The sequence below is a fragment of the Myotis nattereri genome (assembly GCF_964212035.1).
Source record: "Myotis nattereri genome assembly, chromosome: 18".
NCBI classification, from domain to species: domain Eukaryota; kingdom Metazoa; phylum Chordata; class Mammalia; order Chiroptera; family Vespertilionidae; genus Myotis; species Myotis nattereri.
The window spans coordinates 12,006,684-12,034,476 of record NC_138093.1 but is presented as its reverse complement, the minus strand read 5'-3'; the positions used below and the strand labels follow the sequence as shown (position 1 = coordinate 12,034,476).

Genomic DNA, 27,793 nt, shown 5'->3' with positions numbered 1-27,793 from the left:
CTAGTCGAGCAGGATCCTGATGTTCTGGGCAGTGGTCCAAAGGGGATCAGCCTCCTAGAGCACAGGGACTAGGAGGTCAACTGGAGGATCAGAGCCCTTTCCTCCCATAGGCCTGGGCGTAGGTAGAAGAGGAGGCATGGCCTGGAAGGGGAATGAAGGCTTAACGTTAAAGGTTTAACTGACCCTGAAAAATGAGCAATATCCGGTCTGTATATGACAGAAAGCACAGGCAAGATCATTAGTCACGGTCCCCACCCAGTGGCAGTCTCTTGTCCACCAAGGAGATGCTAGCCACTGTGATACTGTGGAAACAATCTTTGGGCAAAGGTCCCCACACAACTTCACCCCATTGGTTACAAGTTGTTGAGCAGCCAGTTAACTTTCCTGGGTCTACTTTTTGGAACTGTAAAATCTAATTTAAGCTACCTAACAGAACTGCCATGAACATTGAATAAGGGATTTGGAAATGGTTTAAAAATTACTTTTAGGGATTTCTATCATTTCTCGGGCAGCCTTACACTCAACAATGATGGAAAAGAGCACATTGACCTCTCGTCGAGCAGGATCCTGATGTTCTGGGCAGTGGTTCAAAGGGGATCAGCCTCCTAGAGCACAGGGACTAGGAGGTCAACTGGAGGTACAGAGCGCTTTCCTTCCATCTGAACACGGTTGCCAGATTTAGCAGGTAAAAATACAATCTGCCCTGTTACAGTTGAATTTCAGATAAACCAGTGCTTTTGTCATATATTTCATGCAATATTTGGGACATACTTACACTAAAAAAAATCTGTTGTTTATCTGAAATTGAACTTGGGTATTCTGTATTTTATCTGGCAGCCCTAACACAAAGGTCAAACTCTATCCCACCTTCCTTGACCAACACTAGTAATACCCATCAGTCCCTGACTCCTGGTGGGCAGGTCGGGGACACAGCACCACGATGATGAAGTTTAGGGGCACCACTCACATTCTTCTGCTTGTGCTCAATGAGAAGATGAATAGAATCCTGTGTAAAAGGTCCTTGATAGATTGGGAAACCCACAACATTGTGTAGTGGGGCAGGGCTGGGGGACTTCTCCCTCTATAATGTTTAAAACTATAGGTTCTTTGAATCCTTCCCATCTGAGTTCAAATCCCATCTCTGCTGCTTACCACCTAAGGCATCCTTCCCAGCCTCACTTTTCTCATCTGTAAAATGGGAACAATGACATTTGCCTTATAGGGGCTATAAAGAGAAACTGAAGCAATGGCATGAGGGGTGATCTCAGCACTAGGAGCCAGTGAATGCTCAATAAATGGCAGCAAAGACGATGTTCATATTTTAGTTGAAAGTGCCCCAAGGCCATACTCCTCTTCTTTCTCCTTCCTTAATGTTTCTTATAAATCCTCACATTTGTTCTATTTTTCAAAAGATCTTGAGTCCTTGAGTTTGAGCAAAGGCCTTATGTGGGTGACGTCAGCTCTGGTAGACAGGGACCCACAATGCTAAAATATCTGGTGGGTGTTTTCCGTCAAAACAGTCTAGTCTAGTAAAGCAAGTCCCTAGAGGAAGTGCAGGTGGGAGAAGTGGGTGAAGAATTGCCTGAGAGGTGGTGATCAGGGCCACGCCAAGTGCCTGGGGCAGGTTGGGGGCCTTTATAAGGTTGCCAGGAGTGGCTGGCCATGAACCTCAGCCTCCTTTCCTAGGATCCAGCTTGCAGCTCCGGTAAGTGGGAACGCATTTATCCTCCCTGGATCTTCAGGGTCCTTTCCTCCTTCTTGAACTATCTTGAGCCGTTAGGCCACTCTCCTCTTCTTTCTCAGGTAGTCAGAGAAGTGGCATAAGCCTTGTGACAGCTACGGAAATGTCACTCTAATTATTGCTTAGGAAATTCAGTCTCCATTCTCCATTCTATGCCACTGCTAGGTGCAACTAATTTCCTGATTCTGGGTTTTAATTCCCTGGCAAGAGGATTTTTCTCACTGAGGGGATATATTTAGAGCTATAGCATTTTGTGCCAATTCTGGTTCTTCTTCGAAGCTTTCTCATGCCCTTTTGGCACTATCATACTTCGCTTTTGGCTTTACAGAAATCACATTTTATATATCATATTTTATACTATGCAGCTCCCATGTCTCACTATCATGATTACCCCCTGGGACCTATACTTCCCATTTCTCACTAATCTCAAATTCAGAAGGTGAGGAATGCTGTCTACAGAGGAAACCAGAGATGCATGTCAGCACCAGGAAAGCCTCAGAGGCCTTTCTGGTCAGCACCCTCCAGGTAAAGGCATGGGGTCCAGGTTGCCCAGAGGTGTACCTGGCCAATGAGGAGCCAGTGTTCTTTTCCTCTGAACCAGCTGCCTCTTGGTGAAACATCTTCCTTTTAAGTCTCTTCTCTCCAGTGATCTATTTGGCCTTAAATAACCACGTTCTCCATGTAGGGCTAGAACCACTATCCCACAGCCAAGTTAAGTGGGGAGGGAGGGATGGAGCTAGGATTAGAACTCAGTCCTCTGAGTACCTGGAACAGGGTTTGTCCAAACCATCATTTACACACACTTCCCTCTGAGACCAAGGCTACCTTTTCTTTATGCCCATCTGTCTTGCTCACATTCATTGCACTACCCAAGGCAACCAGCTGACATTACCGACACATCAGCTAAGAGTTCATGCCTTGATCTTATAAAATGTCTAGGCTACCTTTTAATCATCAATTCAGCACCCCAACATATTTTCTGGTAAGACTTAGAAATATACTATGTACTCCGTTAAGTCAAGAACCCATGGGGAGATGAAGGAAGATAAGATATCAGAACAACATAGAAGAGAAAGAAAAGGAAAGAGGTCGATGGCAACAATGGGTGCATAGGAATCAATCCATTAACCAATTTGAGGCCCTTAAACACTTATCACATTCTTGGCTGGTGGAGAAAACACTCTTCTCAGTGTTAGAAGGGAGAAGAGATGGAGGGAGCTCTTCTCATGGCACCCCTTTCCTGGCTTTCTTTCAGGCTCACCTCTTCCTGCAGCAATGTCTTCCCAGCAGCAGCAACAGCAGCAGCAGCTGCCCCAGAAGACCCAGCAGCACCAGGTGAAACAGCCCTGTCAGCCACCGCCTGTCAAATGTCAAGAGACATGTGCTCCCCAAACCAAGGATCCATGTGCTCCACAGGCCAAGAAGCAATGCCCACCTAAGGGCACAGCCATCCCTGCCCAGCAGAAGTGCCCCATGGCCCAGCAAGTCCCCCAGAGTAAACAGAAGTAAGGATCATCTGGAATACCACCTGCTTGACATCTAGGCTACCAGACGGAGCCCTCTTTCTTCCTGCTCCTGCTCCCAGTTCCAGGATTTCCCCTTCTCTCCCACTTCCTCCTACCCAGGGTCAAATGAAGCACTGTTGGAAGTTCTTCCCACTGAGACCTACACACATCTCATCGTTGCCTCCAAGTCTTCTACCTTCCACCCTGATATTCTCTCAGGTGGATATGAGGAGGCCTCATTCTCTCCAACCTCCGGCTTGACCACAGCTATGGTGCATCCATGGGCCAAAGCAAAGAATGTATCTGGGTTTCTTCCAGGCTTCCACCCTGATTAGTGGGGAGACAAGGGGCTGATGCACAGCTCCCCAGCTCTCCTTCCCTCAGCTTCTTTCTTATTTTCTTCCCTAATAAAACTGTGCTTCATGTCATTATCTGTTTCCTGGCTCCAGTCTGTGACCTTTCATTGATTCAGAAGGGATAAATTTGGGGGAAGTGAGTGTGTGAGCACACAGGTGCCTGGGAATGCATCTTCATGGACAGAGTTGTTCTCCAATGACTAATGACAGGAAGGTCATATCTTGATGCAGTTCAGGTAAAGGAGTGAGGGAGAAAGCCCAGAGACTAGCTGACAAGAGTCTGGGACACTTGCCCTTGGCTGAGTAGCTCAGTTGGTTAGAGCAGCATCCTGATATGCCACATATAAGTGAGATCATGTGATACTTGTTTTTCTCTGACTGGCTTATTTTGCTTAGCATAATAATGTGATAAGGGAGTAATTTCCAAAAAATATAAAGAATTCATACAACTCAACAAAAAGTAGACAAACAATTCAATAAAGAATGGGCAAAGGACCTGAATAGACACTTCTCCAACGAGGACATATAAATGGCCAATAGACATAAAAAATGCTCAATGTCACTAATCATCAGAGAGATGCAAATTAAAATCTCAGGGAGATATCACCTCACACCTACCAGAATGACTATCATCAATAAATCAACAAACAAGTGCTGGCGAGGATGTGGAGATAAGGGAACCCTAGTACATTGCTGGTTGGAATGCAGACTGGTGCAGCCACTATAGAAAACAGTATGAAGATTCCTCAAAAAATTAAAAATGGAACTGCTGTTTGATCTAGCAATCCCACTTCTGAAAATATATCCTAAGAATCCTGAAACACCAATCAGGAAGAATATATGTTCATAGCAGCATTATTTACAATAGCTAAGATCTGGAAACAGTAAGTGGATTTTAAAAAGCTGCGGTATATTTATACAATGCAGCCGTAGTTTTAACCGCATCTCAATTGGTTCTTATGCTTAGGTCAGGGAAACACTCCTCACCAATCGGTATTGGGTCTCAGAAACTCACCAAATGCTGCCTATTTCTCTGCCAGACTTCAAGCTTGATATTTGGTTGTCACTCAGCAACATGTGTTAGACAAATGGCTACTTCACAGACCAAGAAAATTGTGAAATGTTCTGAGTCACTGGAGATGAGTTTCTAATAATTCATATGTTTCTGATCCTGACATCTTGTATCCACAGAGTATGCTCTTGTCACTGCAGTAGTTACTTCGCATATGTAATCCCATTTAATAACAGTCTGGAAGCCAATATTATCATTTCTAATGTATGGGCAAGATAAATTGAGATTCATAAAGGCCTTGGGGTCACAGTACAGGATTTGCATCTTGAACGTGCCACCTATTTGCCACATAAAGTTGAGCAGGTGTCTTATTTGTGCTTCAACTTCCACATCTGTAGAATGAGTTTAATGATCTATTCCTAGCACTGCTGTTATGACAATTAGCGTCAAGTGTTCAGAACAAAGTATAACATCTTGTGGGTGCCAATCAAATGGGAGCTATTGTTATTAAGAAACTTTCCCAATGTCATACACACACAGCTAGGAAGGACCAGGGGCAGAAATTGAACCCAGGACTTTCTGTTTCCACACCCGTGACCTATAGAGGCCACTCTGTACTCTGGAGGTGCTGGCTCTCAGAGGTGGATCAGGGGAGCTGACACAGCTGAACAAACAAAGGTGAGACCAACACCTACAAAGAGTAGTCTCCGCCAGTGGGGTTCTGAACTCTCTGTGGAAAATGCTTAGCTGTGTGCTTGTCACTGTGCCCTTTCAGCAGTCCAAGAGGCAATGAGTGATTGGAGGGGGAGCACACCTAGTATATAGTCTAAACCATCCCAAATTCCATTTCAAACTCAATATCCTCCACTAAAAATACTTGTCTACCTGTGTCTTTCGATCATCCATACCCAGGGAAACTTTATGTCAAATTGATAATAGATAAGCAATTGATCACTTCAGCTATGTGGGAACATCAGGACCCAGTCAGTGTCTCTTCTGAGAGTAGTTCCTCAGCTTATAGAATGGCTTATAGAAATGCTTTACTAGTATTGAGAAGCAATGTGGCAGAGTTGCTAAGGGACTGTATCCTGGCTCATTCTATCTTTGTAACCTCTTGGGAGAGTTACTTAACCTTTTTCTGCCTCTGTTTCTTTATCTAGGGCATGTTCAGGCCATTGTATAATCACCAGGAACTTTAGCCACCCTCTGTGCCCTCACTCATATAATGGACTTTGCAGTCATTGCCACTATCCAATAACTCATGGTAAAATCTTGCCAATATGTATTCCTGAAAGTTTAGTGGAAAAAGAGAAGGTAGTTAAAAAGCACTCTCTCTCTCTCTCTCTCTCTCTCTCTCTCTCTCTCTCTCTCTCTCTCTCACACACACACACACACACACACAGCTGAAAAAGGAAAACACACAGACAATAGGAATAATAGGAAGAAGTTTCATCTGATTCAAGTGAAAGAAGAGGAAAAAATGAGACAGATTAGCAAGAATCATCACATACAACATTTTTAGCCCATTCATCCTAAAAATGTCTGAAGCATCATTTCATTTAATCTTTACAATCACCTTGCAGAATATAGTTTGAAGTTCTCATTTTAAAGACGAGGACATTAAAGTGCAGAAAGGTTAGGCAACTTGCTCAAGGTCACCCAACTAACAAGGGCAGAACAAGGCTTTGAAACAACTGGGCCAGATAGTAACCTAGATTCTTTTTTACCTGCCTCAAGCAAAGAAGATATTTAAATGTTTCTCCATCCCTTAGGGATTGGAAAGATGAAAAGAGATAGCGGCATGGAGATAGTATCCCAGGTCTAATTCTGCTGCTAAGCAAGCTGAGAAGCCTGGACCAAATCCCTCCCCCACCCTACACGTCCCTTCCTCGCTGTAGGACAGTGTTGCAGAGGCTCTCAGTGCTCTCTTCACCTCTGCATCCATGCTTGCAACCTTCGATTCCCCTGTGTGCGGGCCAAAGTGCTCAGGAGGCTTCCACGTCCCGGGGGCCTGGTGTTGCTTCCTCCTTCCCCTCCTCATTCTCAGATGGGGAGCCTGTGCCTTACAGAGACTTTTCTCTTTCATTATCGTGACCTGCACCAAGCAGCCAGTCCGCTGCTCTTCTCAGTGATCATGGTGAGGATGAAAGTAAAATTCTCTTAATACTGCTTGTTTCTCGAGGTTGCCATATTTCAAATATGGGCTACCACGGTGAAATGACTGGAACTGAATGTCTGCGTGACATTCTCTGCCTGCTCTGAGCCTCGGGAAGTAAAGGAGGAGGGAGCCACCAAAGTCAGGAAGGGCCTGATCACTGTCAGGCTCAGGGCCAGGCTGCCCTGCTCTGTAAGTGGGTGGTGAGCCAGAGGCAGCTCTGAGCTATGGAAGATCCCACAGCTGGTCCAAAGGGGAGCCAGGCTTGCACTTGGGAAGAGCAGCAGCCCCCTGTGAACGTAGGAGGGGCTTCTGCCACAGGCTGAGCAACCCTGGGAGGTGGCCTTCCCGTTAGAGGCCATTGCCTTCCCCCCTTTTTTAATGTGGGGAGTTTGTAGGACCGGATTCACCAGCTAGGCCAACCCTGATAGTGAATCAAAGCTTATCTGAAGGGGAGAATGGACTTAACACCAGCCACTGAGTGAGCGTCTGGTAAACAAATGGGGGGTCAAGGGAAAGTTCCAAAGTCAGAGCCGGAGCAGTGTCGGGTGGAGAGAAGGAAACCCAGGTGGGGACAGGAGAGCCTGGCCAGTGCGGGTACTGGGTGACAGGGAAACTCTTATCCAAAGCCAAGGCCAGGGGAGGGCACAGGGAACCCAGCTTCAGAGCTGGTTCAGATCCTCAGGGCTGAGACAGCTGGGTGGGGAGAGCAGAGGAGCAGAAAGCAGCTTCCTTGGGGCTGAGAATTATGCCAGGCTTTTACGGGTGCTCCCTCTGTCAGGGGCTCCTGGGTGGGCATTGGGTGAAGAGAGGGACTTGGCTCAAGCCCAGAGGGGAGCTAAGGTGAGGGAAGAGGCTTGGAGCTCTGTGTGGCCACGGTGCTGGTGGAAGCCCAGAGAGAGGCGGATTGTTAAACAGTGAAGCAGATGTGTGGGGAAAGCAGTGGAAGGGCTGTCCTTGTGTGAGACGACTTTTCTCAGCTCATCTCCGAAGATGAGAGACTTTCCAGCAGTCTCTGGGCCTCTCCTTACAAACAATGCCATCCATTAATTTATTCATTCAATCCTTCATTCATTCAGTCAGTCATTCTGTAATCACAAGCTCACTGAGCAGCTACTGCCCACCAGGCACCGCGTGTAAGGATGGACGTGGACCAATGGTTGTGGGGACACAGTGGGAGGCTGACCCACGACTAAAGTTAACAAGAGGTGACTCAGCTGGGGAGCCAGCAGGTGCTCCCCAAATATTTAAGTGTCATAGTGGAGAGGAATGAGGAGGAGGAACTATCCACACACCTGGGTTATAAGGTGATTTGGATTTTCCTAAGGCCACACCTAGGAATAGATTGTGTTTTGAAGGCAGCTCTGAACTTCAGTTTTATTTTGTGTTGATCAAAGGAATTTGCTGGTGTAAGTTCTCAAGGAATAACTGTTCTTCTGGCCCCAGAAAAGAGACCACAGCAAAGAATCTTCCGGCCCGGCCCAGAGTGGAGGGAAGGTGCACCTGGTCAGGTGCTCAGAGGCTGCCCACCTTCTGCCATCCTCAGTGTCATTGAGGTCAGGGTACCTGTCCCTGTCACTCTGCCACCCAGGGACCTCCTACAGAGAGAAAGCAACTCTGGTTCAAACAGGCATTTTAGCCTTTTCGTTCCTCTCAGACCCTGGCCCATGAGGGGTGAGGAACTTAATCAGTGCCTTATTTCCACCTCTGTTCACTCATGTCTCCTCCCATTTTTAGCAGAACTGGAAATGCCTCTGTTTATCCCCACAGCCACTTCAAACATTAAGCAGATTTATGACTACTTAAGCGGATTCGTCCTGGCAACCATTAAGGGCTCACCCAAATTCAAGAAGCCTCTTAATGTTTTTTCACATTGCCACACACGCAAAGCTTTCCCAGGACGCTGAGCGGACCCAGCTTCAAGCCAGGAAGCCTGGGCTCCCCCTGTCCACCTTTAATCATGTTCCTGCTTCATTTCCTCTGTAGGCACTAGGAGGGGTTAAGACTAAGGAGAACATAGGATTTCTGTGTAAAAGTCCTTTTCTCATAGGGTTGTTTGACTTTGGGGGAGTTACTTCACTTCCTGTGACCTCAACTCCCCATCACCAGGTGATGAGTGTGGCCTGAGGCTCCCTGAAATCCATTACACTAGAGCAGCGGTTCTCAACCTGTGGGTTGCGACCCCTTTGCGGGGTCGACCGACCCTTTCACAGGGGTCGCCTAAGACCATCGGAAAACACATATATAATTACATATTGTTTTTGTGATTAATCACTATGCTTTAATTATGTTCAATTTGTAACAATGAAATTGGGGTCACCACAACATGAGGAACTGTATTAAAGGGTCGGGGCATTAGGAAGGTTGAGAATCACTGCCCTAGAGGCTGTGTCTCTCGCCCCAGGGACTTCCTGATCTGATGAGGAAACGTGATCTTCCTATAGCGAGCTCCTAGAATGAGCCATGCCTGGTGTATAGTAAGGATTCTGAATGAATGAGTATTTATTGAATTACCATCCTTTTGAGCAGGCACAGCTCCAACACTCAGAAAGCTCCCAGGACATACAGAGCCAGAGGGGGCGAGGGAAGCATTGCAGCCAGCAAGAGCTCCAGGAGTTGAGGCTGGAGTTGGAAGTGAGCAAGAGTTAGGGAGAAGGGTGGTGTTCATCACTGAGGGCTCCATAGATGGGCTTGTGGTGCAGGCAGTTAGAAAGGGCTTCCAGGATTTCAGGTTGGGGGTGGTGTATAGTTGGGTAAGGAAGGAGGAAAGGGCCATGGCCAGAAGCCTGGGTGGAGTAGAGGGGAAGTTACCCCAGAAGATGAATTATCCCTTGAAAATCTCTTAAATAGGAAAGGGGTGAAGGTGTGGTTGGTGAAAGCAAAGCAGGTTTCCCCAGATTAGCAACCAGTCCGGGAGGGGTGGGGTTGGGGGAGCTAATAATTAAGTAATTCTGAATGGGTGTGGTTCAGTGGAGTGAGGAGAAAGATGGGAGAAAGGGATGTATTGGTCTTAAATCCCGCAGACAAGGAGTCTACCTTCGGTCAATTCCATGATCTCTAGCATCCATCTACCTTTACTGATATAAGCCAAGCAACTGGTGCCCGCCCACCTCCGCTCCTCCGCTCCCCTTCCCTTTCCCACTTGTTCATGTGCCCAAATGTATTCTATCCCACAGAACATGAGGAGAGCAGCCATCTCAAGGAAAAAGAGCTGAAAGGTGGCAAGATCACAGAAGCACTCAGATTTCCCTCCGGGGTTAACTTATAAAACTCCCCAGGAAACCTATGGCTCACCCCACCCCAACGCAAGTCCTATACTTGGGTACACGGGGGAGGCTGGCCGTGGGAATTAGGCCCAGGTGACATCGCTGGCAGGCAGCCAGTGCCAAAAACTACCAAGTGGGTGGCTTTCATCACCAAAGGTGAGCCAACTGGTAATTGAGGGGAGTGGGGTGAATCATCTTTGACAGGTAAGGAATGAAAACAGAAGGGCCTGGGATGATCCAATTTTCCAAAGGCTCAGTCATCTTATAAAAAGCCAGCGGGCCATTGATTTTACACCAGATCAGAGGGACCAGGAAACCTGTTCTTCACTGCGTACCAGGTGAGTCTCTGATTGGAACCAGATTGTTTATTTTTTTCATTAGAAACTGGGCAGAGGCAAATGTGTAAGAGGGCTGGTGCAGGGTACTGAATGGAGAGTGAGACTATTGGGATATTTTTTATTTTAAATTAAAGCATAGTTTGGGTTTGAAGAGAACTTAATAGGTGATTATGTCAGTCACCTCAGTGGGCAGCTTTGGAACTGGGCTCAGGGAAGGGGACAGATCTGTGTAAGATCCCACCATAGTTAAAAGCAGGCTTACAACTAGAACTCAGGCCCAGAGACTCTCAGAAACACCACTGTACTCTCTGTTCATGAAACTTATTATAACACTTTAATTCATATGATAGACCTCTACCGAGCCTTTATTATATTTAAGCACTTTGGGTAACACATACCCATAGGAAATTACTCAACAAACTCACAATCTAGCAGGGAAGATAATGCATGTACATACTAGTATATACTAGTAGGAGTAGACAGTGATTGGTATGAGGAAAGGACTGTGGCAGTTGGGAAGCCCCACTCATGAAGAGCTCCAAGCGATGGCACATGATATGAGCTACAGTGGAGGAGTGTTTGGACAGCAAAGGTGGGAAGGAAAGAATTCCAGAGGGGGCTGTGTAAGCAAAGGCCAGAGTCAGTTTGCAGGAGCTTGAATTCATATGAGTCATCCTCTAAGTCACAGTGCTGTGTAGTACTAGGAGTGGGCATACTGTAGTCATTTCTAAGATATCATTTTCCAAAAGACCCACTATGTGTACTTGTCAGTAGGGATGTGACATATCTGGGGAAGAAAGGGAGCTGAGCAATGAATTCCACTGAAATGGAACCAACAAACTGCCTTTAAGCTTCTCCCCTGAGAGGGCCTAGAAATGACCAAAGCATATTTTACTCTCAAATGTAAGGGGTCTGCCAGGGGAGAGATGAGGCTCACTCTCATAAAAGGCCTGAAATTAAACCTATTTGGCATTGAACGAGGCTTCTTCCCTAGCTAATCCCTGTTTAAACCATCTGTTCTGGCTCTAGGTCCAGCCTCTTGTGAACCATGAGCTCCCACCAGCAGAAGCAGCCCTGCACCACACCTCCCCAGCTTCATCAGCAGCAGGTCAAACAGCCCTGCCAGCCTCCACCCCAGGAACCATGTGCTCCCCAAACCAAGGAGCCATGCCACCCTAAGGCTCCTGAGCCATGCCACCCCAAGGTTCCTGAGCCCTGCCACACCAAGGTTCCTGAGCCCTGCCACCCCAAGGTTCCTGAGCCCTGCCACACCAAGCTGCCAGAGCCCTGCCACACCAAGGTTCCTGAGCCCTGCCACCCCAAGGTTCCTGAGCCATGCCACACCAAGCTGCCAGAGCCCTGCCACACCAAGGTTCCTGAGCCCTGCCACACCAAGGTCATCCCAGCACCAGTTCAGCAGACCAAGCAGAAGTAATGTGGTCCATCTCCTTGAAGAACCAACCACTGAATGCTGAATCCCCTCTTCCATTCTATTTGTCCCACTTACCATTAGCATGCTGTCACCCTGAGTCATAATCCCTCCCTCTTTGCACCATCCAGAAAGATGTCCCTCACACTCAGTTTGGAGGGCTCCTGAGCCCAGGGCTCATCTGAAGAGTGATTTTTTGGAGGGAGGAGAAATCAAGTGATTCTTTCCTGTTCTGCCCCCATTAAATCATTTGTAACAATATAACTGGCTACGTGTGTCATTGGCTGACTCAGCTTTTTGCACTGGTCTCTCAACGTGAAGCTGGAACTGCACACAGCAGGGCTGGTTAGGAGGGCCGATGTCAGAAGGGGCCTCATGCAGGCACTGAGAACATGCAGATGTGTACATGTGACTGTTGTATTCACCAGGTGTTCCTGGGCTGCCAATGGGAGAGCGGTCAAGGCCACCCAGAGCCTGTTACTTTGGGCAGCCTCAGCCAGAGCAGGGCTTTCTTTTTGCCCCTGAGTGCATCATATCTGAATATAGGTGGTCCCTGCTTCAAGCCATCTCTGCCTCTGAGTCCTTGTTCTCAAATAGCCCTCATTCATTTATTCGATTATTTATTATTATTCCAAAGAAATAGTGCTTGTACATATTCCAACGTGATTATCTGTTTCTCATTCATCCTCCCTTCCTGATGCCACAACACATGGAAGGCAAGCACTGAAACACTCACTCTCAGATGCAAATACACACACACACACACATACACACACACAACACACACTCACACTATACAACACACAAATCCCAAAAATCACAGAACACACACACATGCATGCTGATTATCTTTCACTGAATGGGCAATAAGAAGACCTCAGTGGTGCAGGAGAGTAGACTCCACAGTGCCTGCCCTGGGAGAAGCCTAAGAGGGGTGATTTTACCCCTTTTCCTATGTAAACTTACACTAACACAACTCTCTCTCTCTCTCTCTCTCTCTCTCTCTCTCTCTCTCTCTCTCTCTCTCTCTCCTCTCTCTCTCCATCCACACGCACATCCAGGTACCTCACAGAGTAGAACATAAAAGCAAATGCATCATAGGAAAAAAGAAAAGAAGCATTTAGGAAGGTTTCAGAGGAAAAGAGGTTAATACAGATAAGACAAAAAGTCATCATAAAGTTGAGGGAGACCAGGTCATTACGATGTGAAATGAAAGGCTTAAAGAGCACCCGTCACAGCTCATTTATGTTCCAAATCAACAAACGGATATCCAGGGGTCAACATTAGTCCCTGCATGATGTACAGCACTCAGGTAGGTTTGGGACGAAGTCCAGATTCGGAGATGATAAGACAAAAAGCGTTCACAAAGCTTTGCAGATCCAGGAGTCATGATCAGACCGGCAGGAGAGAATGCCATCATCTGGGTTTGTGAGGTTTGCACATGTTCAGGTGATTTCAAACTACTACACACTGACATGATGGAAAATGTCTCTAATATCTGCAGGAGCAGGCAGCTTTAAAGGGGCTGACCACAGTCAGGGACACTGGTGATACACAGTTGGAAGGGTGTAAAGTCAAGGAGCCATCACAGGAGGAGATGAGCAAAAGGAATCAAAATCCTTAAACATTTGCATACCCTCTGTATTCCACTGGGAAATATGCATTGATGGGCACGAAGATTTATTTATAAGGAGAATCATTTCAACATTATAAAATAACAAAAATAAAGGAAAAGGAAAGGATGGAAGGGAAACAAAATAAATTCCCCCAAAGAGAAAATTAATTGAACAAGTTATTGAGTATCTATGTCATGGAATATACTAAGGTCATACTAATATTTCATCATGTGGAAAAATGTTCAGAAAATGTCAAGGTCATGTAAAATATTATGGCATGTAATACATAATTACATAGTTATACCTTTGTTAAAATGTATGTCTACATGCATAAATCTTTTAAAACCTACCAGTATAAATACAGCAAAATATAAACAGCAACATGTTTGGCTGGACAGTAAAATGAATTATTATTTTATTCTTTGAATATCCCTATATTTTAATCATTTTCAATACCATAAATTGAAAATATTTTTATTGATAACACTTGTTTTACATATTTAAAAAATTAGAGCACTCCAAGATGTTGATGAGGTAGAGGAAACATTTATTCCAGAACTTTTATTCCGGAAACTTCCTGAGTCCTGCAGCAAGTTTCCAGGCTAGCGGTCCCAAAGCGTGGGGAGAGGATCACAGTGAAGTCTTTTAAAAAATGATATCCCATATAAACCCCAATACAATTCTAAATCTTTTTGTGAAAAATCCCCCAGAACACCACTCCCTCCACCCCACTCACAACCAAGGACTCCAGTCTTGCCCATTGCCTTTGAACCTGTGACCTCAAGGTTATCTGGCAGAGGTAGAGTTCTCCGACTGGTCTGAGCTCCTCCTCTTGCCTCAGCTCCTTTCTCTCTATTTGTAGAATGCCATTCACCCAGCCAATAGCAGAGGGTAGGATAGCGTGTCTGTGTGAGGAATTTGAGGCACAAACTACGCACAGGAGATAAACTGTATATTGCTGGCTTGGATGCAGGCGTCCCCTGTGCAGATAAAGAAATGCACATTTGGCCCTAACCAGTTTGGCTCAGTGGATAGAGCATCGGCCTTCGGACTCAAGGGTCCTGGGTTCGATTCTGGTCAAGGGCATGTACCTTGGCTGCGGGCACATCCCCAGTAGGGAGTGTGCAGGAGGCAGCTGATTGATGTTTCTCTCTCATTGATGTTTCTTACTCTCTATCCCTCTCCCCTCCTCTCTGTAAAAAATCAATAAAATATATTTAAAAAAAAAAAAAGAAATGCACATTTGGTTCTCTGCATGGGTGGGTCTTGGTTTCCTTGGCCCCAGCAGCATCTTGAGTCTCCATGTGTGCTGAAGAAAACAGAAGACAGTATCTGGTCTAGATGAGAACTGTTCAGTAAGGGAGTTCCCACTGGGCTGCAGGTTGTTACTATGCTGGAACCTAGGCTCAAGAAAAGAAAGAGTCCAAGGAATTATGTGGGAACAGTCTATACAGTCATGACAAAAGAACAAGGCCCAGAAACTTTTAAAGTTACCCAATATTGTCCACATTCAGGTCTCAAGCAAGGCCTAGGCCAGTGATGGCAAATCTATGACATGCAAACTCATTTTTTTGGTTGATTTTTCTTTGTTAAATGGCATTGAAATATATAAAATAAATATCAAAAATATAAATCTATGTTTTACTATGGTTGCAAATATCAAAAAATTTCTATATGTGACACGGCACCAGAGTTAAGTTAGGGTTTTTCAAAATGCTGACACGCCGAGCTCAAAAGGTTCGCCATCACTGGCCTAGGCCATTGATATGGGGAAAGAAGCAGCCTCCTAAGGCCAGGAAAGGTCAAGGAACCCCTGGAAGTGGGACTCTTTATCAGAAGTGATGTGATTCACGCTCTGCAATGGAGGTTAGTCTTCTTAGTGCATGCACACTGGTGAACAAACCAGGCTTCTCTGAAGGGCAGAAAGGGCCTTAACACCCAGACACTAAGTATGCTGTCCAAACAAAAAGGAATGACAGGATTGGGAAAATGAGAAGTCCTAGAGGCTGATGCCAGAGAGGCTTTTATAAGAGTGAACAAGATATCAGGACAGGGCAGGAGAAAGCCCACCCAGGAAAGAAAAATAGGAGATGAGAAAGGCATTTCTTCTAGAACCAAAGTCCAGAATCAAGATAGGACACGAGAAAGACCCAGATTCATACAGAGGAGTAGGTACCTCAGGAGATAAGAATCCCAGGTGAAACAGCAGAGTCTGGTCAAAGCTCCTTCTGCTAGGGGATCTTGAGAGATGGTTTTGGACCTGGACCCAACCCCAGAGGAGAGCTAATGTGATACCAGGAAGTAGAGTTTAGATATCATGGTGGCACTGGCAGCATCCCAGAGGTAGGTGACTAGTCCAACACCAGCAGAGAGAGAAGAAGATGGGTGGGAAAGGAAGCAGAGGAAGAGGGTGATGAGCCCGCACCCTCTTCTCAGATTATATCATGAGACCTGTCATAAGAAAGTGAGTCATTTTCAAGTAGTGGCTTTATGATTATCAAAGCAATTTATAGACACCTCTCTAAAAAATGATTTTTCTATCTTCCCTTCCTTCCTTCCTTCCTTCCTTCCTTCCTCCCTCCCTCCCTCCCTCCCTCCCTCCCTCCCTCCCTTCCTTCCTTCCTTCCTTCCTTCCTTCCTTCCTTCTTTCCTTCCTTCCTCCCTTCCTTCCTTCCCTCCACTAAACTACACATCCATCAGGGAAAATGACAATTGTCCATTGACTGAACATCTACCGGACTGGCGTGAGGATAAAGTGCAAATAGACCTTTGGGATCTGATGGAAGGACTTCATAGCATTGGCTCTGACTAAGGGTTCAGGTTCATGGTAGGTATCACAGGGGTAAAGAAGTGGGAAGGGAGGAGCCATTCACATACTTGAGTTTTAAGGATGTTTGGATTTCCCCAGGGACACACCTAGCAAAAGATTGCATGTTGAGGTCAACTCGGGGTTAGTGACCTCTGTTTCATCTTACCATGATCTGAGGACATGACTAGTGTATGATAAAAGAGAACCCATGAGAGGCAAGGTCTTCAGGGCTGTGCATGATGTTGAACAGACCCAGTTAGTCCTGGATCTCCATCCCCTTGACATCTACTGTCCTTGGGCAACATGGCATCTTAAGTCTCTCACCAGAGTAAAAACAGTTCATTTCTAAAGCAGGCATTTCAGCCTTTCCTTTACTCTCAAAGGGCTGGATCTGCTAAGAAATGGAACCGCATATTGTTCACTTATTGTCACGTACTGAATAGTCACTTAAGTAAAGATCAGATGATTCACCTACTATTCTTCAGAGCCTCCCAGAAGAACCAGTAGTGCCTATTGTTCATCTCCACATCCGTTTAGAAAATTAAAGTACTCAATAGAATTAATCTGAGCTAAAGACCAGGTTTCTATCCAAGAAACACACTTGTTCCTGGTCCCAGAACCCAGAACTTCCCCCTGACATAACTCATCACCACCCAGGAATCCTGTTATCCATACCAACCTCATCACAAAGGGTAGACAGTGGGACCAAGCCCAAGGTGATATTTTTGTCAAAGAGTAAGTGCCAAAAAATGTTAAGCCAGAGATTTTCATTACAAAAGCTGGAATAAAGATAGAGCAGTCCAAAAAAAACTTCCACTTCCTTAAGGCAGGGCTCATATTCTGTATAAAATGCTAGCTGGCTAGAGACTCCCCACCAGACCCAAGAGGCCAGACAGCTTGAACTTTTCTCTGCACAAGGTAAGTCTCTCTACTTGTAATTTATTAATATGTGCCCATTGTATTTTATTTGTTTGGAGTCTATTTGTCATGCTAAAAATATATTTACTTTAAATGCAATGGTAATTTGTGTTTAAGGTGACATTCAGGCCTGTGGACTTCCCACTCAGATTGTAACTATGAAACTTGGGATAAACAAAAGGAATGGTTTCTGTAATAATGATTTGTTCAGTTACAGGATAGAGACTACACCATGACCAGGGTACTTTTAGTGACTTTTAATACGCCTTCTAATCATTACCAAGTATTTGAAATATTGTGGCACTGATGATTTGCATGTTCAAAAGAAGCTTTTTCTTTAATCCATTAACTTACCATCTATCAAAGAACATAGAACATGGGCATAATTTACAAACATACTTCAAGAAAAGTAATTAATGGAGAGGACAAGGCAGGTATTGTGCTGTGGCAAATGAGGAAGGTGACTTGGATTTGACAAAGAGTGTCTGGGAGGACGGGTGAACATGTGTGGAAATAGCAACAGGATGGAAAGCCTTCCATAAAGCATGTACAGAGGAGAGGATGTGGACAGAGGGTCAGAGGTGGAATCATGTGGCTCAGGGCAGGTTGGTGTGCAGTTCTCTTAGGAGAGCTATGTGGTGGACTCGAGAGGGTAGATCTTAGACTTTTGACTTTATCATCCTCCCAAATTATTAAAATCCTGGGGACTTGATCAATCCTGGGAGCCAATGTTGTGTTTTGCTTCCAGTGTAGGTTTTCAGAATCACCAGGAAGAGAGGAAGGATAGGCCAGGGGTCCACTCATATGGAGCAGAATAAGCACCTTTAAGCTTTTCTCCTTGAAAGGGCACAGGGATCAACAAAGTTTCCATTGATTCAGGGGAGAGAGAAAGAGGAGAGGCTCTCACATCTGAAGGGACACACTAGCAGATATATTGAACATTAAATTTGTCTTTTTCCTTGTTTCACCAAATCACTGGGTCAACTCTTCTGTCTCTAGGTCCAGCCTCCTTTGAACCATGAGTTCCCACCAGCAGAAGCAGCCCACCAACCCACCTCCCCAGCTTCAGCAGCATCAGGTGAAACAGCCCTACCAGCCTCCACCTCAAGAACCATCTGTTCCTATAATCAAGGCGATATGCCCCCCCAAGGTTCCACAACCTGGCCAAACCAACGTTCAACAACCTGGCCCCACCAAGGTTCCACAACCTGGCCAAACCAACGTTCAACAACCTGGCCCCACCAAGGTTCCAGAGCCATACTACCCCCAGCATCCTCAACCAGGCCAAACCAAAGTTCCAGAGCCATACAACCCCCAGCATCCTCAACCAGGCCAAAAAGATATTTCAGAGCCATACTACCCTCAGCATCCTCAACCAGGCAATCCTGTGTTTCCTGAGAAGGGTCACACCAAGCTTCCTGAGCCAGTCCACCCTAAAGTCCCTCAGCCTGTCCAGCCTCAGGTCCCTGAGCCATTTCCTTCAAAGGTTACTCCTGGCCCAGCCCAGCAGAAGACCAAGCAGAAGTAATGTGGACCACAGCCATGCCCTTGAGGAGTTGATCACCGGATGCTGAATACCTTCTTCCCTTCTGCTTCTGTGTCTTGATTATCTGTAGACCTTGTAATCAGTATGTTCTCACCATCAGTCAGAATCTTTCTCTTATTTGCATCCTAAACAAATATTTGCTATGAGACTTTTCCTTGCACACTCTGAAGAGTCCTCTGAGCCTCTGAATTATTCAGAAGGCCCGAGTGGCTCTGCTGGTCCTATGTTGCTCAGGACTCACCTGAAGAGTCAGTCTGGATGAGAACAATGCCTATTTCCTGCTCTGTCCTTATTAAAGCACTTTAATCCCACTTTTGGCTGCTTGTCTTAGTGAGTAAATCTGCCCCTTCCTGTTCTAGGACCTGCAATTAGAGAGGAGTTGGTGTAGACATCATCTACCTGTCCTGTTACTGTGTGCTTCCATGAGTGTGTGTGTGTGTGTGTGTGTGTGTGTGTGTGTGTGTGTGTGTGTGTGATTACATTTAAGGGGCATCTCAAGAATGGCAATAGCTATTGTGTAATGGAACACAGAGCCTGTCACTTTGGGCAGTCACACCTGGAGCAGGGCTCTCCTTTGACACTGGACTGAGTCATGCCTCAGTCCCATGGTGCCTGCTCCAAGCCATCTCTGATCCTGAAGACTCTGCCCCCAAGGGTCCTGCTTATTCCCCAAAACATCACTGCTACATGCTTGAACCTAATATTTCTGGTTTTCTTCATTTATTTTACCTTCCAGACATCCAACACATACAGACACACACTCACAAAGAGGCACATTTATTCAAGTAGCCACATACACCTAATTATCCATATAGCTCGGTCCTCAGCTCAGACAATGTTATCTTTTGCTGGGCACCCATCATGTGCAGGGAGGCCTGATACTATCTCTACCAGGAAGAGGGAGAGGAGGATACACAGTGCCTCCCCTCAGAGAATCTGTAGTCTTCTCTGGGAGATACAATATTCAGGTCCTCATATAAACATATATACAACCACACGCACCCACTTCAGATGGTGGTCCTCCCAAAATAAACCATGGACGGCTATCTATCAAGAGATTAGAAAAAGGAGCTGAGTTTGAAGAAGAGATTACGAGGAGGAGTAAGTGATCCAAGTGAGGTGGATAACTAGTCAGGAACTGGTGGAAAGCAGGTCATTAAGCTATAAAATGTCAGGAGCGAAAGGAGAGTTAAATAGCACCTAGTACAGCCCCTGAATTTCCAGATAAAGAGACTGATATCCAGAAAGGAGAAGAAGATCAAGACCAACGAGAAATTGTTTCTGAATCACACCTAGAACCTAGATCTCTATATATCTACACCCTAACTTTCTCCTGCAGCCACTTTTGATCTCAAGGGTGATCAATAGGTTTGCAGGTTTTTGTTGAGTGGGTCTGAGATTTTAGGGAACTTTTTTCCAAAACCAGTAAAGCCAACATAAAATTTCAGAATGGCTGCAGTGGTCACTGGGAAGTGAAGCCCATTTCTTGACAAGGTTGATGGTCCATAACACCTAGCAGGTGTGAGGCAGGTGACAGTATCTGAGTGGCGTGATGCACAAGCACTCCAAACAGAGTTGGCAAGAACTCGGAAATCTTTGGAAACTGCAAGACAGAAACCGTCCAACAAGTTATTACAATGTGCTGAGTAGTTGTCACACTGGCAGAAGGGAATGACGTGTCTTGGGGCTGCCTGGTATGCACATTTGAAATGGCTTCATGTTTCTGCTGATTTCAATAGTGGAAGAGTCTAGCGATAACTCTGGGCCACTCACAATTAAATAGGCTGATTCTTAATGGGGAAATGGACTCTGTAATACACAGATTTTATAAATATAGTTTAAACATCATAAAGAAGAGTTTGGCAGGAAAGAATCAAAAGGTTTGACAATCTACCTGACTCTTGAATGATCATTTGATTCCAGAATTTTATTTTTAGGAAATATTCATGCATGTACACAAATATTTTATACATGAGGATATTTGTTTCAGCATTGTATCTAATACAAAAAAAGTTGATAACACTGAAATGCATATCAATAGATAATGCAACAACAGATGAGATGTCTGTGCTGGGATTATACTACAGGCATTAAAAAGATTGTTGTAGGAAAATGATTAGTCTTATTGGGAAAAGTTCCGATTATATTATTACAAAAGCAGATACTAAACAATATAAGCAAAAACATCTTTTTAATAATGGATGCATGTGTCTGGGTTTACAGGGGAAAAAATATATCCTGAATAAAACAACACTGAATAAAGCAAAATATAACTATGGCTATTTCTGGCTGCTTATATGTTAGTGTTCATTTTTTAATAGCTCTGTTTTGCCACTTTATGCATTATACAATGTTATTTGATTTTTGTAGAGCTTCTAATCCTGATATTAGAAAATAAAAAAGTCAGTGAAGATGTTGCTAGAATAAATGTATGTTCTGCCCATCAAGAACATTCCTGAGGCTCTGCAGCAGGTCCCAGATCAGCAGCCCAAGGGTGGGATGCCACATCCTGGTTGGGGTAGCCCCTATGTCTCATCCCTTCACACAGCTCCATCCCAATTTTGATCTTCTGGTAGGTACACTGGAGCCAACAACCCACTCAGACTCACCGGCCAAGGACCTCAAATCCTGCCCAGTAACTGACAGCTGAAGCCACCAAGGTTTAAATGAGGTTCCTCCGCCTAACCCCACCAAGGTACAAGATCTGAGTCACCCTAAGGTTCCAGGTTACTATGGGCCCATCCCAGCAGAAGATCAAGCAGAAGTCATGTGGTCCACTGCCATGCCCTTGAGGGGCTGACCACAGGATACTGAATACCTTCCCTTCCGTTTCTGTGTCTTAACTGCCTGCAGATCTTATAATCAGTATGTTCTCACCGTGAGTCACCATGTCTTTCTTGCATCTAAAGATATGTGCTATGAAACCTTCCTTACACTCATTTTAGAGGTCCATGGGCCTCTAAGTTAAGCAGGGGTCTTAGTGGTTTTGTTGGTCTCAGCTGCTTAGGGTTCATCTGAAGAGGGAATCTGAATGGGAAGAAACGCATGTTTCCTGCTCTCCCTCCATTAAATCACTTCTGAGTGCACTCCTGACTGTATGTGTCATTGGGTGACTCTACCCCATTTACTGCCACGCTATCATGATAGAACCTGTCATCAGAGAGGAGTTGGTGTAGACATCATCTATCTGTCCTGATACTGTGTGTTTCCATGTGTGTGTGATTACATTTAGGGGGCATCTCAAGAATGGCAATGGCTATTGTGTAATGGAATCCAGAGCCTGTCACTTTGGACAGCCACACCTGGGGCAGGACTCTCCTCTGGCACTGGACTGAGTCATGCCTCGGTTCCATGACATGGCGCCTGCTCCAAGCCACCTCTAATCCTGAGGACCCTGCCCCCAAGGCTCCTGCTTATTCCTCAAAACATCACTGCTACTTACTTGAACCTAATCATTCTGGTTTTTAGATTTAACCAGTGACTTAAAACCGGAGGGGGGTTTTTGGCAGGGATTGGGGATACATGATCCAGGGGAGGTGAACAATCAGCCACAGTGTTGGGAAAGAGCTGGTCATTAAGATTTAAAATGCCAGGAATGAAAGAAGATGTCAGAGCATCTGGTACAGCCATTCTATTTTTCAAGGAAAACAATGATATCAAAACGTTAATTAGAGTAACCCAGAATTCATCTTTTTTTTTACATCACACATGACACACGAAAGCCTGCTAAGAGAGCTTTTCTGTCTTCAAAAGCCTCTTATATGTGACTTTAATCCATCCTTATACCTTCCTGTGTAGAGTGGACATTTTCAAGAAAGTCCACGAAATGTAAGTGGCATTTGGGCTCCTGAAAGCACTCCTTGATGCATCTTATTCTGAGCTGATTGTTGTTGCTGACTGAAGAGGCGCCCTAGAAGAAGAAAGATTCATCCTTGTCCTAATGACAGCTGACAGCAGAAAGTAAAAGCAGAGGATAACTTATTTTCCTTCGGCTCTTGCCTCTCTTCCACTTTCTCTCTCCAGTCCAGCCAGTGTCCCTGGAACATGCCAGGCAAGCTCTGGCCTTAGAGCATTTACATCGAATATCCTCTTGACCTGGAACTGTTTCCACAGAGAGCCTAATAGCTAACTTTTCAACCCTCAAATCTGTTCAAACATCACATTCTCAATGAGGGCGCGTGTGCGCTCGCACACACACACACACACACACACCACCACCACCACCACCACCATCACCACCACCTCTTTGGTGCTCTCAATTGCTTACATGGGTATTCCTTTTGTTCATAGCATTTAAATAATTTGCATATTCATCATGTTTCTTTATTGTTTATTTTCACCCTCTCCTATAGTATGTGAACTCCACAAGGTCAGAGATCTTTTGTTATTGTTCATTGATATACCCCCAAGGGTCTAGAACTCTGCCTGACTTATTGTAGCCACTCAAGAATCAGGTGAATGAATGAATGAGAGGAGGTCCTTTGAGCGATAGTTGAGAATCCTCAAAAATTTCCATTGTCACCAGCATCTGTTGAAACTACAAGATGAGCCAGGCCTCCAGTGCTGAGCACATATTCCAGTGGGGAGACTCCAGGGTATGTCATCACCTGACACGCCCTGACTTGTCCTTTTAGGTGACTTGAGAAGTGACTAATCCTGCTCGATCTTAGGAAGGCCGCAATCTCCCATGTGGCTGAGCCTGAGTTCTTGAGATTCATGTCTATTTTGAAGTGATCAGATTGTGGTTCGTATTTGAAAAAATATTTTTGTGTGTGTGCTTTTTCTCATGTGGTGAGAAGATGTAGAACTCTTTGTCTGGAGATGAAGGCAGAAGTATTTGTCCATAACCTCCTATCACTCCCGTTCACAACCACCAGTTGTCCAGTCTGACTCCAGGTGCATTAACTCTCCCTGGATTATGCACTCAACAGTGCATTGTTCTATGGGTGCCCTGCACTTTAGTATCATAGAAGACTTAGATCAGGAAGGGACAGGAGGATCTTGCACAAATCCCATTTGAGCCTACATTCGAAGGCCACATGGCAGTGTGTGGATACAAAGTAGGGCAGAGAGAATTTGTAGAGATGCCCAAAAGGTGTCTAGTACAGTTAATCAGTGAGACTAAGAAAGATCAGGCTTTGGAATAAGAACATTAGCAGCATCCAGACAAAGGCATTAGTGTGAAAGTCATTGAGGAGATGCTGGCTGCAATCAGAAGCCATATGGTTGCCAGAAAATTCATTGGCTAATTCAGCACTGCTGGTGAAGAAATTGAGCTTCCATGTATAATATAAAAAGGTGTGGTATCCAACTATTCGCTGTACGTTAGACAAAAGTGCAGTGGGGTAAAGAAGAAATTCAGGTGCTAGAAAGGAAAAGGTGTTGTCCGGGGGAAAGGACACACAAGTCAGATAGGTGTATCAGGTCACTGACTCTTGCTGAACCGTTACTCCTATTCTCAGCTCATACCATGTGGCTTGTGACAAGGGAGTGTTTCTTTTATAAGAAACATCCTAGTGTCCTGGCTGGTGAGACTTAGTTGTTTGAGCATTGCCCCATGCACCAGAAAGTCGCTGGTTCAATTTCTCATCAGGGTGCACGCCCAGGGTTCAAGTTCCATCCCCAGTAGGGGGTTGCAGAAAGCAGCCAATTGATGTTTCTCTTCCTCTCCCTTCCTCTCAGGCTCTCAAATCAATAAAAATATATTTTTTAAAAAAGAAAAGAAACTTTCTAGCTGTTCTCAAAGCAGCCTCTGTGTATCTCATAAAAGTAATGACATTCATTCATCCACCTATTCTATTATTGTCAATCTATCAAGTACCTTGTGGGAATGAAGAATAGAATAGTCACTAGGAGATGAGTGGGAATCGCTCCTGGTGATGGCTGGCTGGTCCTGGGCTCCAGTTCAGGGGAGGTGACGCAGCTGTGGAGCCAGCAGCTACTCCACAAAATATAGGTGAGCAAAGGTAAGGAAGAAGGGACCACACAAGTACCTGGGTTTGAAGGATGATTTGGATTTTCCAAATACCCCAGCTTGTTACAGATTGTGTATGAAAGGCAGGCTGGATTAGTGACCTCACTTTCATTTTATCTTAAGCAGAGTGGACTCTGATATAAAGGGTCAAGGAATCACAGGTCCCATGTTCCTGTGTTGCTTCCAGGGAGGGGTCCTCATGGGAGGCAGCATCTTCAGGGTCCACTGGCACATTAGACAGAACAAGTGGATGGGTAAAAGGACCAGGTTTCTCTGGGGCTGCTGAACCTGACTGCTTCTCCAGGTTTTCACCAATCAGCATCCCCATCACTGGTCGGGGTCCCCATACCCCTGTCTGCTATTGACGCTGAGGTCTCCCTTGGAGTGAAGGAATTTTAGGGCCAAAAGAATCATTTGAGCCTTGCCTTTCCCCTCGCAGACCTGGGTACACTTAGGAATGGATAAAGAGAATTATTACTTTTTTCCACCTGAGGAAGTTCATGGCACCATGCCCTTGGCCTCCCAGGAGAACCAGGAACAACTGCTTATCTCCACATCCACTTCCAAAACTAAGCAGTTCAATAAGCCTGGACTGTACCAGAGATTAGGGCCTCCAGGAAACAGGGATGTTTCTGGATCCGGCAGCCCTAGAACTTCTCCCTCTTCTTGCCTTTCAGCCCACACCACCCCCACTGTAAATACTCCACTTGGGTGTAAAGGACCCTCCGTGGGGACAAGGCCCAGGTGACATCATTGCCAGACAGCAAGTGCCAAAAAAATGTCAAGTGGGTGGTTTCATCACAAAGACTGAACCAACAGGTAGATGAGGGGACTGGGGTGAATCATGTTTGACAGGCAAAGGATTAAGACATAGCAGTCCAAAAAAAAAAATCCCATTTCCTTGAGACAGGTTTCCATCTATAAAAAGCCAGTTGGCTGGGGACACTACACCAGACCCGAGTGACCACGCAGCCTGCTCTTCTCTACGCATCAGGTGGCTCTCCTTCTTCCGAACGCTTACCAATTGCTCAAGGTATTTTATTTTTATTGGAACCTCCTTGGCACTATTGAAGTTCTGTTATCAGAGTTATAGCCTCTAGGAATAGCTTTGTTGTAAATGCAATCATAGTTTTTGCTTGAAGAGACTTACTAATAAGATGTTATCAATGCTGCCCCATCAGCTCTTGCTGTGACAGAGAGAAGAGGATTGGCTTGCGTGAGACCCTCCATGAGCAGGATAAACCCTGCTAACTTAGAGTTGGTAGAACTTATAGTGACATTATACCTCTTTCTTTATTCATAACCTTAATGCGGAGAATTTTATTCTTTCACCAAAGTGTTTTATGAGAATTTATTATGTTGGTACTTTGCTTAAAAAAAAACCAATTTAGACAACAGAGAATTTATTCCATGAAACTACAGCATATACAGGAAAATAAGACATGGGCAGCAGAAAGTCAACGTAGAAAGTCACCTGCATAAAGCAGTAAGGACAAGCAAAGTGCTGTGCAGTTTGGGAAAGAGAAGGCTTGCTCTAGGAATGCCTCCCAAGGTATCGGATGAGGATCACAGAAGCCGCCTGTGACCCATGGTGTTCAGGTAGTACTTGAACGAGCAGATTGAAGGAAGCGTGTGAGAAAGAGTAGGGTGTGAGTGGGCTAGAAGGGGATCAAGTGGGTTCTGGAGAAGTCAGTAATTAGCTTATAGGTGATAAACCATTCTGTTTCCAGAAATGTTAGGCTGAAGTTACTGGGTTGTGGGGGTTTTTTGTGTTTTTTTTCTTTCAAACCATATCACATTTCCATGTGATCCAATATTGTGCTCTCATATTTCTGCCAGGAACCTGTGGCTGTGTTGCGTTGCTAATTGGGTTTTAAGTTGTGCCAGGAAGAAAGAGAGCACTGGGAGAGGCCTGAGTGGAGCTGAACAAATTACCTTTCGGTTCCCCCTGTTCAAAGGTTCAGAAATCACCAGGTTGTTCTTAGTCATAAACGGAGCAAGGGGAACATTTGCTTCTTAGGAGACCTGAACTGGCATTGAATGTGGCTCCTTCCCTAGCTAATCCCTGTTTAAACCATCTGTTCTGGCTCTAGGTCCAGCCTCCTTTGAACCATGAGTTCCTACCAGCAGAAGCAGCCCTGCACCACACCTCCCCAGCTTCAGCAGCAGCAGGTGAAACAGCCCTGCCAGCCTCCACCCCAGGAACCATGTGTTCCCCAAACCAAGGAGCCATGCCACCCTAAGGCTCCTGAGCCATGCCACCCCAAGGTTCCTGAGCAATGCCACCCCAAGGTTCCTGAGCCATGCCAAACCAAGGATCCTGAGCCCTGCCACCCCAAGGTTCCTGAGCAATGCCACCCCAAGGTTCCTGAGCCATGCCAAACCAAGGATCCTGAGCCCTGCCACCCCAAGGTTCCTGAGCCCTGCCACACCAAGGTTCCTGAGCCATGCCAAACCAAGGTTCCTGAGCCCTGCCACCCCAAGGTTCCTGAGCCATGCCAAACCAAGGTTCCTGAGCCCTGCCACACCAAGGTTCCTGAGCCCTGCCACCCCAAGGTTCCTGAGCCATGCCACCCCAAGGTTCCTGAGCCATGCCACCCCAAGGTTCCTGAGCCATGCCAAACCAAGGATCCTGAGCCCTGCCACCCCAAGGTTCCTGAGCCATGCCACACCAAGGTTCCTGAGCCCTGCCACACCAAGGTTCCTGAGCCATGCCAAACCAAGGTTCCTGAGCCCTGCCACCCCAAGGTTCCTGAGCCATGCCAAACCAAGGATCCTGAGCCATGCCACCCCAAGGTTCCTGAGCCATGTCCCTCAACGGTCATCCCAGCACCAATTCAGCAGACCAAGCAGAAGTAATGTGGTCCTTGATGCTGAATCCCCTCTCCCATTCTGCTTGAGTGCCATTTTCCTTGTAATTAGCACGCTGTTACCCTGAGTTACAATCCTCCCTCAGTTGCCCCCTAAAAATATGTACTATGAAGCCTTCCTTTCCAAACACTCCGGGCCTCTGAGCTTCTGAATGAGGCTGAGGGTCTTGATACCTTAGAACCCTAGTTTCAGCTCAGGATTCATCTGAAGAGGGACTTAAGGTGCAAATATGTGGATCAGCTCTGTTCTGCCCCCAT

The 27,793-nt window shown here is 45.6% G+C and overlaps 2 protein-coding genes across 4 annotated transcripts; both read left to right on the top strand.

Annotated features, from left to right (window-relative positions):
- Positions 1–3,016: 3,016 nt before the first annotated feature.
- SPRR4 (small proline rich protein 4) lies at positions 3,017–3,250 on the top strand (the record flags this gene model as incomplete). Its single annotated transcript, XM_081113018.1, has 1 exon — positions 3,017–3,250. One exon carries the CDS (start codon positions 3,017–3,019, stop codon positions 3,248–3,250), a length of 234 nt encoding a protein of 77 aa, XP_080969144.1.
- Positions 3,251–11,421: 8,171 nt separating this feature from the next.
- On the top strand, positions 11,422–27,524 carry LOC308534443 (uncharacterized protein; the record flags this gene model as incomplete). 3 transcript variants are annotated; one of them, XM_081112947.1, is made up of 2 exons in its annotated part: positions 11,422–11,745; positions 27,390–27,524. In XM_081112947.1, the coding sequence occupies 2 exons, from the start codon at positions 11,422–11,424 to the stop codon at positions 27,522–27,524; spliced, it is 459 nt and encodes a 152-aa protein (XP_080969073.1). The 3 variants fall into 3 exon arrangements, with proteins under 3 accessions (XP_080969073.1, XP_080969074.1, XP_080969072.1); XM_081112948.1 differs by lacking the exon at positions 27,390–27,524 and adding an exon at positions 18,608–18,673 and having other exon boundaries at positions 11,422–11,625; XM_081112946.1 differs by lacking the exon at positions 11,422–11,745 and adding an exon at positions 26,778–26,909 and having other exon boundaries at positions 27,150–27,524.
- Between the last annotated feature and the right edge of the window lie 269 nt (positions 27,525–27,793).